Source organism: Macaca thibetana, chromosome 16 (assembly GCF_024542745.1).
Source record: "Macaca thibetana thibetana isolate TM-01 chromosome 16, ASM2454274v1, whole genome shotgun sequence".
Lineage (NCBI taxonomy): Eukaryota > Metazoa > Chordata > Mammalia > Primates > Cercopithecidae > Macaca > Macaca thibetana.
In genome coordinates, this window is record NC_065593.1 from 11,801,887 (window position 1) to 11,816,657 (window position 14,771).

Below are 14,771 nucleotides of genomic sequence, written 5' to 3' on the forward strand. Positions count from 1 at the left end.
ATCTCCCGAATGATTTTGGTTTTTGATTTTGTGGACTCCTCTTCATAGGCCTGGTGTGTGGGGGCTTTTTTGTTTGCTTCTTTTGCCCTTTTCTCTTTGAGTGTAGAGAGATCTGTTTTCCTTGGTGTTTCCCTACAACATTGTAGGTGGTTCTTCCTTGGTTCCCAGGAGCATGGGGATAGTTCAGGTTCGACTTTTCTTGGCTGCTGGTGCCTTGGAGGTCTGCTGGATGTGTGCAGTCTGGGCCAGCCTCTGGCACACTGGCTGGTTTTCCTTGGTGTGATTCTGCAAATCCAAGGAGGGAGTCCACTTGAGTTATATAATTGCTGCTTTTGACAAGGTAGCAAAGGAAACCTGTGGTATTCTGTCTTTTTAACATGTCTCTGATTTCATCCGTGGGTGAATGTGTTTTAACTGACACAGGCGGTTTTTTCGCGTTTCCAAATTCCTGAGAGGCCTCTTCTCACCCTCTTCTCCATCCTTTAATGTAACAGGTTAGAGTCACAGACACAAATTTCCTCTGGGATGATTGGAGAAAATTCACATACTCCTGGGAAAAGAGTCATGTGTGGTTAACATTCCTCTTGCATAAAAAGAACACATTGCCGTAAAACGTTTCATTGGGTTGTAAATTTTACCGGTTGTTTAGAGAGCCTGGTGGGGATGGTAATGGGACTTCATGCTTTGTCATTTGAAGCCTGATTGAGAGAACTGTGGGTTTTTGCTCTGGAATGAAGACTTGGGGAACACAATTTCCTGCATAGTTCCAAGGCAGATACATCGGATCAATGGGTAGAAGCTCAGGCCACAGGATTCAGCTGATGGTGAGAGCTCACTGACAGTATCGGTGTTCCAGTCTGGCTTGGCTCACCACTTGGCCAGGATGTGGAGCGGGTATGAGCTGTAAGTGGGCAGCTGGGCCAGGGCACCACTGAGCCTCCTTCCAGCCCCGAGTTTGTCGTGAGGGGCTGAGTATCTGTCTCTTCCAGCCCTGGCTTGGTTGAATCATAGCCCGTGAAGTAGTGTTTATGTGATGTAATTTCGTGGATTCTGCGCTGTGGACTAGAATACTTAGGATGTGTTCTTTTCTTTTCAGCTTACCGTGACAATCAGAGCTTTGTTGCAGAACCTGAAGGAAAAGATCGCCCTTTTGAAGGACTTATTGCTAAGAGCTGTGGCAACACATCAGATGTATCCATGTAAACATTTCCACCTCTTTTCTAGAGTGGGAGGAAAAGCAGTCGTATTTTAAGAAAGGAAGGAATCTGGGCCACCCAGATTTTCCCACAGCTTGAGGAAGACCTGGTTTCCAAAATATTGCCTGTAATCTTGATTTCTATTTTCAGTGTCTGTTACATGTTTTACAGTGAATATGCTGGCAAAGCAAGACCTACCGAGGGAATTAACTTACTTGGGTGTAACCTGTACAGTTCAGGAAGCTAATGCTTTCCATCAGTGCTGTATTTACGGAGCCCCGCACTGCTCCCTGTCTAGACCGCCTTGACCGTAGCTGGCTACTCCTCCACCAGGAAAACTTCCATGATCATCCTAAGCTGTGATTCTGCTTCTGGGAGTTTTTAGTGATCATTTCTTTTTGGAGAGGCCAATACCAGTAGAAACCATACATCTCTCCCTTCCCCACCTACCCCGGTGTTTATGTAGATGATTGAGATATGGCTTGTTTGCCTTATTTTTCCTCCAGAGGCAGACACTGCCTCTAGTATGGGAGTTTGAAGGGAAGGGGTGGGGTGGGACTTCCTTGAAGCAAGTTATGCCATCATCTTAACCTCCTACCAAGTGGTAAAATATATATATATTTTTTAGAAATTCATAATCTGGGCCAGGTGCAGTGGTTCACGCCTATAATCCCAGCACTTTGGGAGGCCGAGCACTTGAGGCCAGGAGTTCGAGACCAGCCTCGTCAGCATGGTGAACCCCATCTCTACTGAAAATATAAAAATTAGCTGGGCATGGTGGCGCACACCTGTACGCCCAGCTACTCGGGAGGTTGAGGCAGGAGAATCACTTGAACCTGGGAGGCGGAGATTGCAGTGAGCCGAGATCATGCCACTGCACTCCAGCTTGGCCAATAGAGTGTGACCGTGTCTCAAAAAATAAAAAAAAGAGAAATTCATAATCTGATCAATTTAGGAATATATACATGACTTATTACCTATACTAACCCTTTACACCGGAGTGTATATTGGTTTGAAAACTTACCTCAAACTGGTCTTCTCTCATCATTTCTCTAAATTGTCAGTAGTTCATGCCAAAGACCCAATTTTTCATATTTCAGGGAGTGGATACTTCCAGGTTTTAAATATATGGAAATACGGGAATACAACTTTTTAGATAAAACAATGGAAAGTGTTCTAAAAATTATTTTCCTCCATTGTTACCCCTTTATATCACTAGGAAAGTTGGCTTAGTCGCATGATTTTCTAGATATTCAATTATTGATCCACTAAGGTTTAAAATCAGAGTTTAATTTCAAACAATTAGGGCCTTATTTTTAACACAATTGGAATATTCTGAGATACTTCACCTTCCATGTCGTGTAATTTGTTATGGCACAGTTGGTCTATCATATAAAGAGTTTTTATTTTACCCAAATCAACAAGTCCTAATATACAGACCTCACTGCACCATTGTGCCCAGCTAATTTTTTTTTTTTTTTTTGAGAGGGAGTCTCACTCTGTTGCCCAGGCAGGAGTGTAGTGGTGCAATCTCGGCTCACTGCAAGCTCTGCATCCCAGATTCACGCCATTCTCCTGCTTCAGCCTCCCGAGTAGCTGGGACTACAGGCGCCCGCCACCAGGCCCGGCTAATTTTTTTGTATTTTTAGTAGAGACAGGGTTTCACCGTGTTAGCCAGGGTGGTCTCGATCTCCTGACCTCGTGATCTGCCCGTCTCAGCCTCCCAAAGTGCTGGGATTACAGGTGTGAGCCACCATGCCTGGTCTAATTTTTGTATTTTTAGTAGTTTCAAATGGGCAGTTCTATTTCCTCTTCTTTCAGTACTAAGCACTGGGAAGTCTACACATGGCAAGGTGTGTGAATTCATGTTAGTGTTACCTAAAGCATATATATTAGAAAGGTAACTACATATTGTTTCATGATATCATATGCATTTGCTTCCATTTAGATAACATTATTAGTCACCTTGTTTATGTGCTAAACCTACTACAAGAAAAATATACAAATTAAGAGCTTTTTCTTTTTTCTATTAATTGCTGCTAGTTATTACAGAGTACTAAGCATACCACAGTTATAATTGACTCTGTTCTCCTAAATGCTTACAGTCTCATCATCTGTTGAAATCTCACAGGTTTTTGGTTTTGTGGTCATCTCAGAATTACTTCCCAAATTATTGAATTAAGGAGTAAGCATCAAAAACACTGAACAAAAGTTATTTAAAACATTACAAAAATATTTAGGGGCCTTAATGTGGATAATTTAGAATTTACTAGGAGATATCAAAAATTCAACTGGAATACAACAACTTTCTTTAAAAGTCTATTTATTTTTTCAAATAATTGATCTATTTCTACTGTAACAACTGCAGCCAATACTAGGGATGGCATTTAACTAATCCACCCCATGAGGGCGCTCATAAACCTGTGTATTTTTAGGGAGGCCACCTTTTTTTTTTTTTTTTTTTTGAGATGGAGTCTCACTGTCGCACAGACTGGAGTACAGTGGCGCAATCTCAGCTCACCGCAACCTTCACCTCCCGAGTTCAAGCGATTTTCCTGCCTCAACCTCCTGAGTAGCTGGAATTACAGGTGCGTGCCACTGCACTCAGCTAATTTTTGTATTTGAGTAGAGACGGTTTCACTATGTTGGCCAGGCTGGTCTTGAACTCCTGACCTCAGGTGATCTGCCCGCCTCAGCCTCCCAAAGTGCTGGGATTACAGGCATGAGCCACCGCGCCTGGCCACGGAGGCCACTTTTGATGTAAGGGAAAGGAGGTAGTGTATATATTATGACGGCTTCTTTTTAATTCTCCTTCTGTTCCTCCCATCTTCCCTTCCCCTAACCTCCATCTTCTTCCCAAACATTTAAAATAATTCTCTGGCAGTTATCCTCCAGATTTAAGATAGATAGCAATCTGTGAGTCCTAATAATCTCATATTATTAGTTTTTTTGGTGTTTCCTTCTCTTCTTTACAAAAATAGATACTGAGGCCAAGTTAAACTTTGCACTAAAAGTCACTGATGAAGTTGGAGAGATAACCCAGAATTCCAGCAGAGGATGTTTTTTTGTTTTTTTTGGTTTTTTTTTTTTTTAGACAGAGTCTTGCTCTGTCACCCCGGCTAAAGTTCAGCGGCACAATCTCGGCTCACTGCAAACCCCACTTCCCGAGTTCAAGTGATTCTCCTGCCTCAACCTCCTGAGCAGCTGGGATTACAGGCATGTGCCACCATGCTTGGCTAATTTTTGTATTTTTAGTAGAGATGGGGTTTTGCCACGTGGTCCAGGCTGGTCTCGAACTCCTGACCTTGTGATCCACCCACCTCGGCCTCCCAAAGTGCTGAGATTACAGGTGTGAGCCACCGCGCCCGGCCCCAGCAGAGGCATTTTCTACACTGAGGAGAGGATTCTTGGAGAGCTTTAGTCATTACCCAGGACCCCACAACTAGGAAATGGAAGAACCAGGTTCAAACACAGGACTGGGTGGCCCCAACGTGAATTGTTTAAAAGCTGAATTTTACTTGAGTAGAAATAATACAGTCAGCTGTCGCCTGGCATGTCTTCAACTCGAATTCTCTATTAATTGTTGTGTTGCTGGACTGCCAAGACAAATCTTGTTTATAACACAAATCTTCAAGAACCTTCTTAACTATCAGAAGATTAGACAGTGTTAACTGTGGTTTATTAGGTATACTTTATGATGCTGAGAAAAATGTTTGTTCATAAATCACCAATGGAGTGACTTTTTAATCCTTTTTTTGAGGCATAATGAATGTTTGGTGACTTTTTTAATGTGAATATTTGAACACCACATTTCCTTACTGTGCTGGGTAGTTGAGAGTTTATGATCCTTAATAAATTTATGCCTTTCTACATTTGTGAACGTGTCCAAAGAACACTAGGAGTTGCCAGAAAGATAAGTCCTATGCAAATGCTTTCTAAACATTGAAATTCATGGAATTAAGGCATGGGATGTTATGCTCTCCCCTGAAAAAGTATTTTTCTCCTGGCAGGAGTAAAAGTCAAGTTAAAATGGAAGTTCTGTGCTTTTGAATCCGTTAGTATGCAATTAATAATCCGAAGTCTTGCAGTCAGAGAGTTTAAATTCTGAAAGGCCTTAACATCTGTTCACAGTGCTCTTTAAGACAGGAACTGTAATTGCCTCACCAGCTGAGAAGAGGTGTATGCTATGGGAGGCCGCATGTGACATTCCAGATAGTACTAAAGAGACTTAGTACCATCTTCTTAGAGTTGGCTTCACAAGAAACTTATCCTTTTGTTGGCATTTCAAAGGAGGCCGCACCTTTACTTATTTTAAAGAGAATAAAGAAAATCTCTTTACAAAGGGGTTTGATGTCAAAAAGTACTTTGGTGTCTTGGGAGAAGGCCTTTGGAAATAATTTTTAAAAATCTATAAAAGATAGGTAAGTAGGGCCAGGCACGGTGGCTCACGCCTGTAATCCCAGCACTTTGGGAGGCCGAGGCGGGCGAATCATGGGGTCAGGAGATGGAGACCATCCTGGCTAACGCAGTGAAACCCTGTGTCTACTAAAAATACAAAAATTAGCCAGGCATGGTGGCGGGCACCTGTAGTCCCAGCTACTCGGGAGGCTGAGGCAGGAGAATGGCGTGAACCTGGGAGGCAGAGGTTGTAGTAAGCCAAGGTCGAGCCACTGCACTCCAGTCTGGGTGACAGAGCGAGACTCCGTCTCAAAAAAAAAAAAAAAAAAAAAGATAGGTAAGTAGATAGATAGGTACATAGACAGATGTGGTGATTACTATGTAACAAACCCCAATGGATGTGGTTGTGGAGAGGCTGACTGAACAGATTTTTTGTTTTGTTTTGTTTTCTTTTTTTTTTTTTTTTTTTTTTTTTTTTTTTTTTTTTTTGAGACAGAGTCTCGCTCTGTCGCCCAGGCTGGAGTGCAGTGGCCGGATCTCAGCTCACTGCAAGCTCTGCCTCCCGGGTTTACGCCATTCTCCTGCCTCAGCCTCCCGAGTACGCCCAGCTAGTTTTTTGTATTTTTTAGTAGAGACGGGGTTTCACCGGATTAGCCAGGATGGTCTCGATCTCCTGACCTTGTGATCTGCCCATCTCGGCCTCCCAAAGTGCTGGGATTACAGGATAGAGCCACCACGCCCGGCCGACTGAACAGATTTTACAGGTATCCCCTGGTAGCTCCAGTGGAGGCAGACTGGCTCTCAAACTCTGTGCCTGTCCATCGGTTTACACTGATACTTGGTAACGTGAGAAAAATAAGGAGAACATAGTGTTTATGTAGTGGAAGTTTTCTGATATATAAGAACTTTTTTCTGACTTAAGACAGGATCTCACTGTGTTGCCTAGGATGGAGGGCAGTGGCAAAATCCTAGCTCACCGCAGCCTCAAACCCCTGGCCTCAAGTGATCCTCCTGCCTCAGCCTCCCAAGTGGCTAGGACTCCAGGTGTATGTCACCATGCCCAGCTAATTTTTTGTAGAGATGGGGTCTTGCCATTTGCCCAGGCTGGTCTCGAACTTCTAGCCTCAAGCGATCCTCCGCCTCGGCCTGCAAAATGTTGGGATTACTGGTGTGAGCCACCATGCCAAGTCTGTTTTCTGATTTATACAGAACTGTTACATGGTTCTTTCTAGTTTTTGGTGTTAAAATCTCCTTGCTTTTTCACCATGGTAGTAAAAGTAGACCGTTTTATTTCTTGTTTTCTTGAACACCCATACCTGGCAAAATGTATAATTGGTAATTCTATGTAAGTTACACCCCCTCAGTTTTTTTGGACATATTACTGGTCCATGAAACCTGAATGTCTAGGCGCCACTGGTATAGTGGGAACAACATTGGCTTTGAAAGCAGACAGATCTGAGATCGAAGACCAGCTCTGCCACTTACCAAGGCCAAACAGCAGTTTAGCCTTTCTGGACCTTAGTTTCATTATCTGTAATGTAGGAATAATCATGCTTTGCCAGGTTATTGTGCAAGCTGAAGAAAATCTTTTTAAAGCCCTTCACAGGACTAGCCCCCATAAGGGTGGGTGGTGAATAAAAGGTGGTTACCAACACTTACCCTTGGGGAAGTTACCTAACCTCTTTTTGCCTCATTTGTGGAATGGGATGCTGGAAGTCCACCTGGCATAAAGGCTGTTGTGTAAGGATGAGATGATATGCATACAGGGTGCTTCACATATACTGAGTCCTCCTTGAGGATTAGCTGCTACTGATTATTTTATCATTATTGTAAAGATTTCAGCTACCGTTGAGAATTTACAGGTCATCCTTTCTTTATAGAGTTTTTAATCATGCATGGTGGTTATATCAAAACACACAAACAATGATGGTATTAAAATAGTACTTGCAAAATGTGATCAGTGCTTTCAGGAAGGTAAGGACTTGGCCTGGTACATCATAAATATTTATTAGAGTTTGTTGACTTAAAAAAAGAAAGCTGGAAAAGTCTTTTGACCTCTAAAACCTTGAACAGTTCTTTTTTTTTTTTGGCATGGAGAAGTAATTATCTGCAAACTTCTTCCTTCACCAGAGCAGCTCTTTCACAAAATAAGGCTTACCTAAATTCTATTTTTTTTTCTTTTTCGAAACAGAGTTTCATTCTTGTTGCTCAGTCTAGAGCACAATGGTGCAATCTCAGCTCACAGCAACCACCACCTCCCAGGTTCAAGCGATTCTCCTGCCTCAGCCTCCCAAGTAGCTGGGATTACAGGTGTGCACCACCACGCCTGGCTAATTTTTGTGTTTTTGGTAGAGACGGGGTTTTGCCATGTTGGCCAGGCTGGTCTCAAACTCCTGACCTCAGGTGATTCGCCCACCTCAGCCTCCCAAAGTGCTGGGATTACAGGTGTGAGCCACCGTGCCCGGCCTAAATTCTTAAGCCTTATATCAAATATATGAGAAAATCCAGGAGCTGGAGTGGGATTGGGTGTCCTGTGGATCCAGTTGCATATTCACCCTGCTCCATCTGTGGTTCAAATGCTTACCAGGTTACAGCAGAGAAACTGGGCTTATGCATGTTGGTAGTAGGTATTAGTAATATGAAATCAGGATCCCGTTTTATTTACAACTTTACATATCCATGAATTGGCTATAATTACATGTAAAATCAGCATAGCCAAGGACAAAGTACTATGATAGTTAGCTCTTCTCTTCCTTTTCTTTATCTGTCTGTTCTCTTATCTTCTTCCTTGGCTGTTCACCAGGTTGGTAGAAGAGGGAGGGAATCCCCAGCACTGGCCACTGACTGTGTGCTGTCCTTTTTTTTGTCTTGAGATGGAGTCTGTGTTGCCCAGGCTGGAATGCAGTGGCACAATCTTGGCTCACTGCAACCTCTGCCTCTTGGGTTTCAGTGATTCTCCTGCCTCAGCTTCCTGTGTAGCTGGGACTACAGGTGTGTGCTATTACACCCAACTAATTTTTGTATTTTTTTTAGTAGAGACAGGGTTTCACCATGTTGTCCAGGCTGGTCTCGAACTCCTGACCTCGTGAACCGCCCGTCTCAGCCTTCCAAAGTGCTGGGATTACAGGCGTGAGCCACGGCGCTCAGCCTATGTGTCCTACTTTCTGCTTGTCCTTAGCATCACTCAGGCACACTCTTTCCCACTACCCTACTTTACCCAACTGCTACACACCTGTCCACATACATGCTGTATAGATTGTTTCCTGGATGATCCTTTGACCTCTTACTAACAACAACCCTCATATAGCAAGGGTGGTCCATTCATCAATTTATTCTCATTCCATCTCCCTCCTCCGCATCTCCTTATGCTCTGTTCTCTCCATAGATTAAAATAAAATATAAAACAAAGAGGCAGAGTGTTCCTAATTGGATTGTTTTCCAGATTTACAGAGTCCCTGGGAATATGCTGAATTCATATGCACAGTATTGTTTTTATCAGGATTCTAAGAAGTGGCAAAGTTAAGTCAGCACCTCAAGGTGGAGAAGTCCCCGGAATGTTTGGTGGAAAAGCCGTGAGCTAGGGTAGAAAGACCTGGGCTCTCACCTAGCATTGCTGTTAACCCAGGCAAGTGACTTAGCCATGCTGGTCCTTAATTTTCTGGTCAGCAAAACAAGAGAATTGGGATTAAGGCCTCTTCTAGCATCCACTGTGTGGGTTTCCGTCCTTTGGTTACTCATCGACAAAACATCATCATCAAGTTTTACTGTTTCTGAAACTGATGTTCTTTGTTTAAATCTGTAACTAGTATCTGCTGATTTTAAAATGTACCTTTATTGTTTTTATTACAAAGCGTATTATACTTTCTACTGATACATTTCTCATTAGTTGTTCCCAGTGACTCCTCTTTCTCTTCCTTATTCTTTTCTGTCTCATCTCATTCTTCATAGTTAAGTGTTGATGGTTGGTAGCTAGTGTCTCAGGCTTTTCTAGGCTGGAAATATATGCATATGTAAATAAATTCTTTTGACTATAAAGGGATTGTATTATACATATGGTTCTGAAGCTTGTGTTTTTATTGATTAGCAGATGATAGAGACAAACATTAGGAAACAATATTCAGTGAAACATCAGTCTCCCTTATACCCTTAATCCCTAGTTGTCTTTCCTTAGAGGCAATGTTTATATATCAGAAATGTTCTGTGTATATATACACACGTATACAGATACGATTTTTTTTTTTTTTTAACAAAGTGGGAGCATACTGTTCACTGTTTAGCTCCTTGCTGCTGCTGTTGTTTTTCCTCTTTTGGTTTAATGTTATATTTTGTAGATTACTGCACGTCAAATAATTCATGTAAACACTTAGTAAGTGCTCAGAAATGTTAATTATCATTATCAGCCCCCTAAGCAGCTTTCCTATTCTTGGTTTAAGGCTACAAAACATTCCATTGTACAGATACACTAGTTACTTACTGATATTTCCAGTGTGGCTATTATAAATAATAGTTCAGTGGACATCCTTGCTTCTAAGTCCTTGTATGACTGTATCTGCAGGAGAAATGTCTGTTGAAAGACTGTACCTTTTACATTTTGTTAGGTATTTAGAAGGCAGTTTAGCAGTTGGTTGAACCTGTTTGCATTACTATCAAGAATATATGAGGCAGCCGGGCGTGTGGTGGCTCCCGCCTGTAATCCCAGCACTTTGGGAGGCCGCGGTGGGTGGATCACTTGAGGTCAGGAGTTCGAGACCAGCCTGGACAACATGGGGAAATCCCATGTCTACTGAAAATACAAAAATTAGCTGGGCATGGTGGCGTGCGCATGTAAGCCCAGCTACTTGGGAGGCTGAGGCAGGAGAATCGCTTAAACTCCAGAGCTGGAGGTTGTGGTGATCATGCCACTGCACTCCAGACTGGGTGACAGGGAGACACTGTCTCAAATTAAAAAAAAAAAAAAAAAAAGGAAAAAAGAAAAAAGGAATGTATGAGGTCAGGTGAAGTGGCTCATGCCTGTAATCCCAGCACTTTGGGAGGCTGAGGCGAGCGGATCATGAGGTCAAAAGATCGAGACCATCCTGACAAACATGGTGAAACCCCGTCTGTACTAAAAATACAAAAATTAGCTGGGCATGGTAGTGGGAGCCTGTAGTCCCAGCTACTCGGGAGGCTGAGACAGGAGAATCGCTTCAACCCTGGAGGCAGAAGTTGCAGTGAGCCGACATCACGCCACTGCACCACTCCAACCTGGAGACAGAGTGAGAATCCATCTCCAAAAAAAAAAAAAGTAAACACTTTTGTGCTTTTGTAGTTTGCATCAAGAAAGCTAGTATGTAAAACTTTGTACTTAGTCCAAGGGTAGCGGTGCCAGTTGTTGACAGACGCCACTTCCCTTTTTGCTTCATGCGCGCCTCTGCGCACGCGCCGCACTCTCGTCCACCTATTGGTGAATTGTAGGTTTCTTTGCGAAGACTACATTTCCCAGAAGGATGGTTTTTGGTTTTAACCACCACTTATGAACTGTTGTGGAAAAGATGTTAGAGATTATCTAGTGTTACATATAAAGAGAGAGAGATCCAAAAAGGTGAAATAACTGGTTCAAGAGCATAGATAATGGTAAGAATAGGGCTACAACTCTGCCTTTGGGGCTCCTGGTCTAGCATGTTTGCTAGAATCACACATTAAAATTATTCTCTTTATAATTTTCTTTACAGATCATGCAATGTATTTAAATAGTGAACTGATGGTAACAATTTATAGAGCAAATCTGTTGCATAAAGTAGCACTTTATAAATATTCTAGGTGTGTTAATAGATATTAACATGGAAGAAAGAGAACAATATAGAGAATTTCTCTCCCCCAGCGCTCCCAGTTTTTTAAACAGAGCATCTTAGGGTATTAATATGTAGGAAAACGCCCTGCAACACTGACACATATAACTCAAAACCTAAGGAATCACTGAGCCAGGTTGCACCACTGGCAGGAAAAGTCATTTAAATTTGGTCACTGGGACTGGGCATGGTGGCTCACGCCTGTAATCCCAGCACTTTGGGAGGCCAAGGCAGGCAGATCACCTGAGGTCATGAGTTCAAGACCAGCCTGGCCAACACAGCAAAACCCTGTCTCTAATAAAAATACAAAATACAAAACTTAGCTGGGTGTGGTGTTGCATGTCTGTAAGCCCAGCTGTTCGGGAGGCTGAGGCAGGAGAACTGCTTGAACCCGGGAGGCAGAGGTTGCAGTGGGCCGAGATCGCATCATTGCATTCCAGCCTGGGTGACAGAGCGAGACTCTGTCTCAAAAATAAATAAGTTTGGCCACGGGGAGCAAAGTAATATTTACCTGGTATGTTTCTCAGTGAAAGAACTTGTGTCGTGATCCATATCAGTGTTTGTAAGTCCCTCTGTGACGGTCCTGCCAAGGTCCTTTACCTGATGACCTGATGAAGGTGAAAGTCAGAGTAGGAAAACCACAGGAGTGAAATGGTGAGCATCCCTTCTGGGTAGTAGTGATTACAGTCTGTAAAAGCCACAACTGACTTGAAGAGCTAACTTAATAATGTAATAGTTAACACGAGGTCATTTATTCACCATTGGACCTTAACAAGATGTCCGCAGAACACAGCTTGAAGGGGACCGAAGACAGAACCTGTTGGATGATCTTGTAACTCGGGAGAGACTACTTCTGGCATCCTTTAAGAATGAGGGTGCCGAACCAGATCTAATCAGGTAGGATGTTTTCATTTACAGGGATTACTTGGTGGGCGAAGACTTCTTTGCAAATATTACAGCTGTTTCCTGAATGCCTTACTTTAGGCATTAAATCAATCAAAATCTATTCTATTCATTTATGGTGTTGGACTATAATATTCTACTCAATTTAGTTTTCGTTAATTTTCTAGGTTTAGGAAACCAGGTATGTTCAGCTGAATCCCATCTTGGGTGGAACATACTAAGGGAGACTGTGGGTGAAGTCAGAACATGTCTTTGGCATTCTTTGGTTGAATTTTCTGCTTTGTTAACTGCCTTGTAAACTCCCGAAGTCAGTACTTCTCTGTGTGGGCAAAGGAGTGTTTGGTTTTTTGTTTTTTTTTTTTTTTTAAATTGGCATATTGAAAAAATGAGTCCTAATAAGACTGGGCCGGCACCCACAGAGGCAGAGGAGTTGGACCCTCCTCCCCGTTCTTCACCAGTGAGTGATTCACACTTCAAAGAGCCGACAGCTGCTCTGAGCCCGGCTCTGCTGGAAGACCCCGTGGACGGGTCCGGCTTTCCAAGGCTGAGGCTGATGAACCGTAAATTGCTACATCTTTAAAATTGGCCTCCCCCTGTTTCCAGAACTTCCTGAGCTTCATCATGGGAACCATCGCAGAAGGCAATGAGCTTGGGTGGAAAGCCGCCTCTCCTCGTCTTCCACGCTAGGGACGATGCATGTATCGTGGAGAGGAGCTTGTTTCTAGTTAGTTCCCAGTTAGGAGTAGTATGGCTTCCCAAGGGCAGTGGTTTTGGACCCTAGCCATGCATTATCAGACTCCACCTCAGACAAGTGAACCCGAGTGGGATTGGGGTGGAGGGGCAGGGGGCAGGGAAGTCTCAGGTGATTCTAATATACAACCCGGATTGCAAACCACTGCCTAGAACAAGCTGAAGAAAACGAAACTGATTTTCCCGTGGATCCCAGTCTTCTCAGGAGCAGTTTCCAAGGTTCCGTGAAGAAACTGTGAAATACGGAAAGGTAGCTGGGATGTTAAGTTGCTTCTGTGAAGAAAGGAACCTAAGGAGTCGTGAGGGGAGGGTGATACTCTTGGCAGTCTCCTGGGCGGGGTTTAAATGAAGACAGAAGCCTGTGGCGGGCCAATCTACTGTGGTTCCCCATATTTCCCTGGCATATTCAGTCCCAGGGTACAGGGGTGGAGTATGTGGATGAAGGTGGTGTTCCAGGTTGGTCAAAGAGAACAGGGGAGCAAAGGAATCCCCCAAGGTGGAAAGAGTACTGGCGTCTGGGCGCAGTGGCTCACGCCTGTAAGCCTAGCACTTTGGGAGGCCGAGGTGGGTGGATTGCCTGAGCTGAGGAGTTTGAGACCAGCCTGGGCAACAAGGTGAAACACCGTCTCTACTAAAATACAAAAAAAAAAAAAAAAAAAAGTAGCCGGGCGCAGTGGCGGCCACCTGTAGTCCGAGCTACTCAGGAGGCTGAGGCAGGAGAATTGCTTGAACCTGGGAGGTGGAGGTTGCACTGAGCCAAGATTGTGCCACTGCACTCCAGCCTGGGACAGAGCGAGACTCTGTCTCAAAAAAAAAAAAAAAAAAAAAAAAAAAAAAAAAAAAAAAACTATCTTTCAGAAGGGGCTTTACACTGAAGACAGTCTTTTTAGTCAAGATATTAATAAGGGCATAGTTAGGACGGGAAGCTTGTTTCATGGAGGAATAGGGGTCATGTAGAGACATGATGGTCAGAAGGGGGCAAAATATTCAGACTGTTCTGCTCGGTAGTGATGAGGCAGTCGTGATAAATAGTCAGTTCCCATTTGAAAAGAGCGTGGACTCTGCTCTTTGCTTGTCATTAATGATGCTGAAGGAGCCAACCTAGGAATTTAGGCCAAGGACCTCTGAAGTCCTCCCACCAGGTCCTTCTGTTTTCTGTTTTTGGACCCAACTTGCCTGCCTTTGTCACCTTTCTTCTCTAATCATCTCTGTGTCCTTTGAACTGTAACCGGCTGATAAGCAGCGTCAGCATTACCTGGCAGCGTGTTGCAAACTCAGAATTTCCAACCCCAGTCCCAAAGTACGGAATTAAAACTTGCATTTTAACAAGATCATCAAGTGATTTGAATGCACACTATAATTTGAGAAATATTGCTTTGTATCATTCCTTTTTTTTTTTTTTTTTTTTTGAGACAGAGTTTCGTTCTACCACCCAGGCTGGAGTGCAGTGGCACAATTTCAGCTGACTGCAACGTCGGCCTCCTGAGTTCAAGTGATTCTCCTGCCTCAGCTTCCCGAGTAGCTGGGATCACAGGCGCACGCCACAACGCCTGGCTAATTTTGTATTTTTGCTAGCGATGAGATTTTACCATGTTGGCCAGGCTGGTCTTGAATATCTGACCTCAGGTGGTGTGCCCGCCTCAGTCTCCCAAAATTCTGGGATTATAGGCATGAGTCACTGCACCTGACCTGTGTC

General features: G+C 43.5%; 1 protein-coding gene across 10 annotated transcripts in view; it reads left to right on the plus strand.

The window, feature by feature from the left end:
- STX8 (syntaxin 8) overlaps positions 1 to 14,771 on the plus strand; it is a 691,269-nt gene that overhangs the window by 380,121 nt on the left and 296,377 nt on the right. For all 10 annotated transcript variants that reach the window (XM_050765472.1, XM_050765470.1, XM_050765479.1 and 7 more), the window contains exons 4-5: positions 1,097 to 1,191; positions 12,209 to 12,319. In XM_050765472.1, coding sequence (XP_050621429.1) covers positions 1,097 to 1,191; positions 12,209 to 12,319 — 206 coding nt within the window. The remainder of the gene's footprint in view (positions 1 to 1,096; positions 1,192 to 12,208; positions 12,320 to 14,771) is intronic.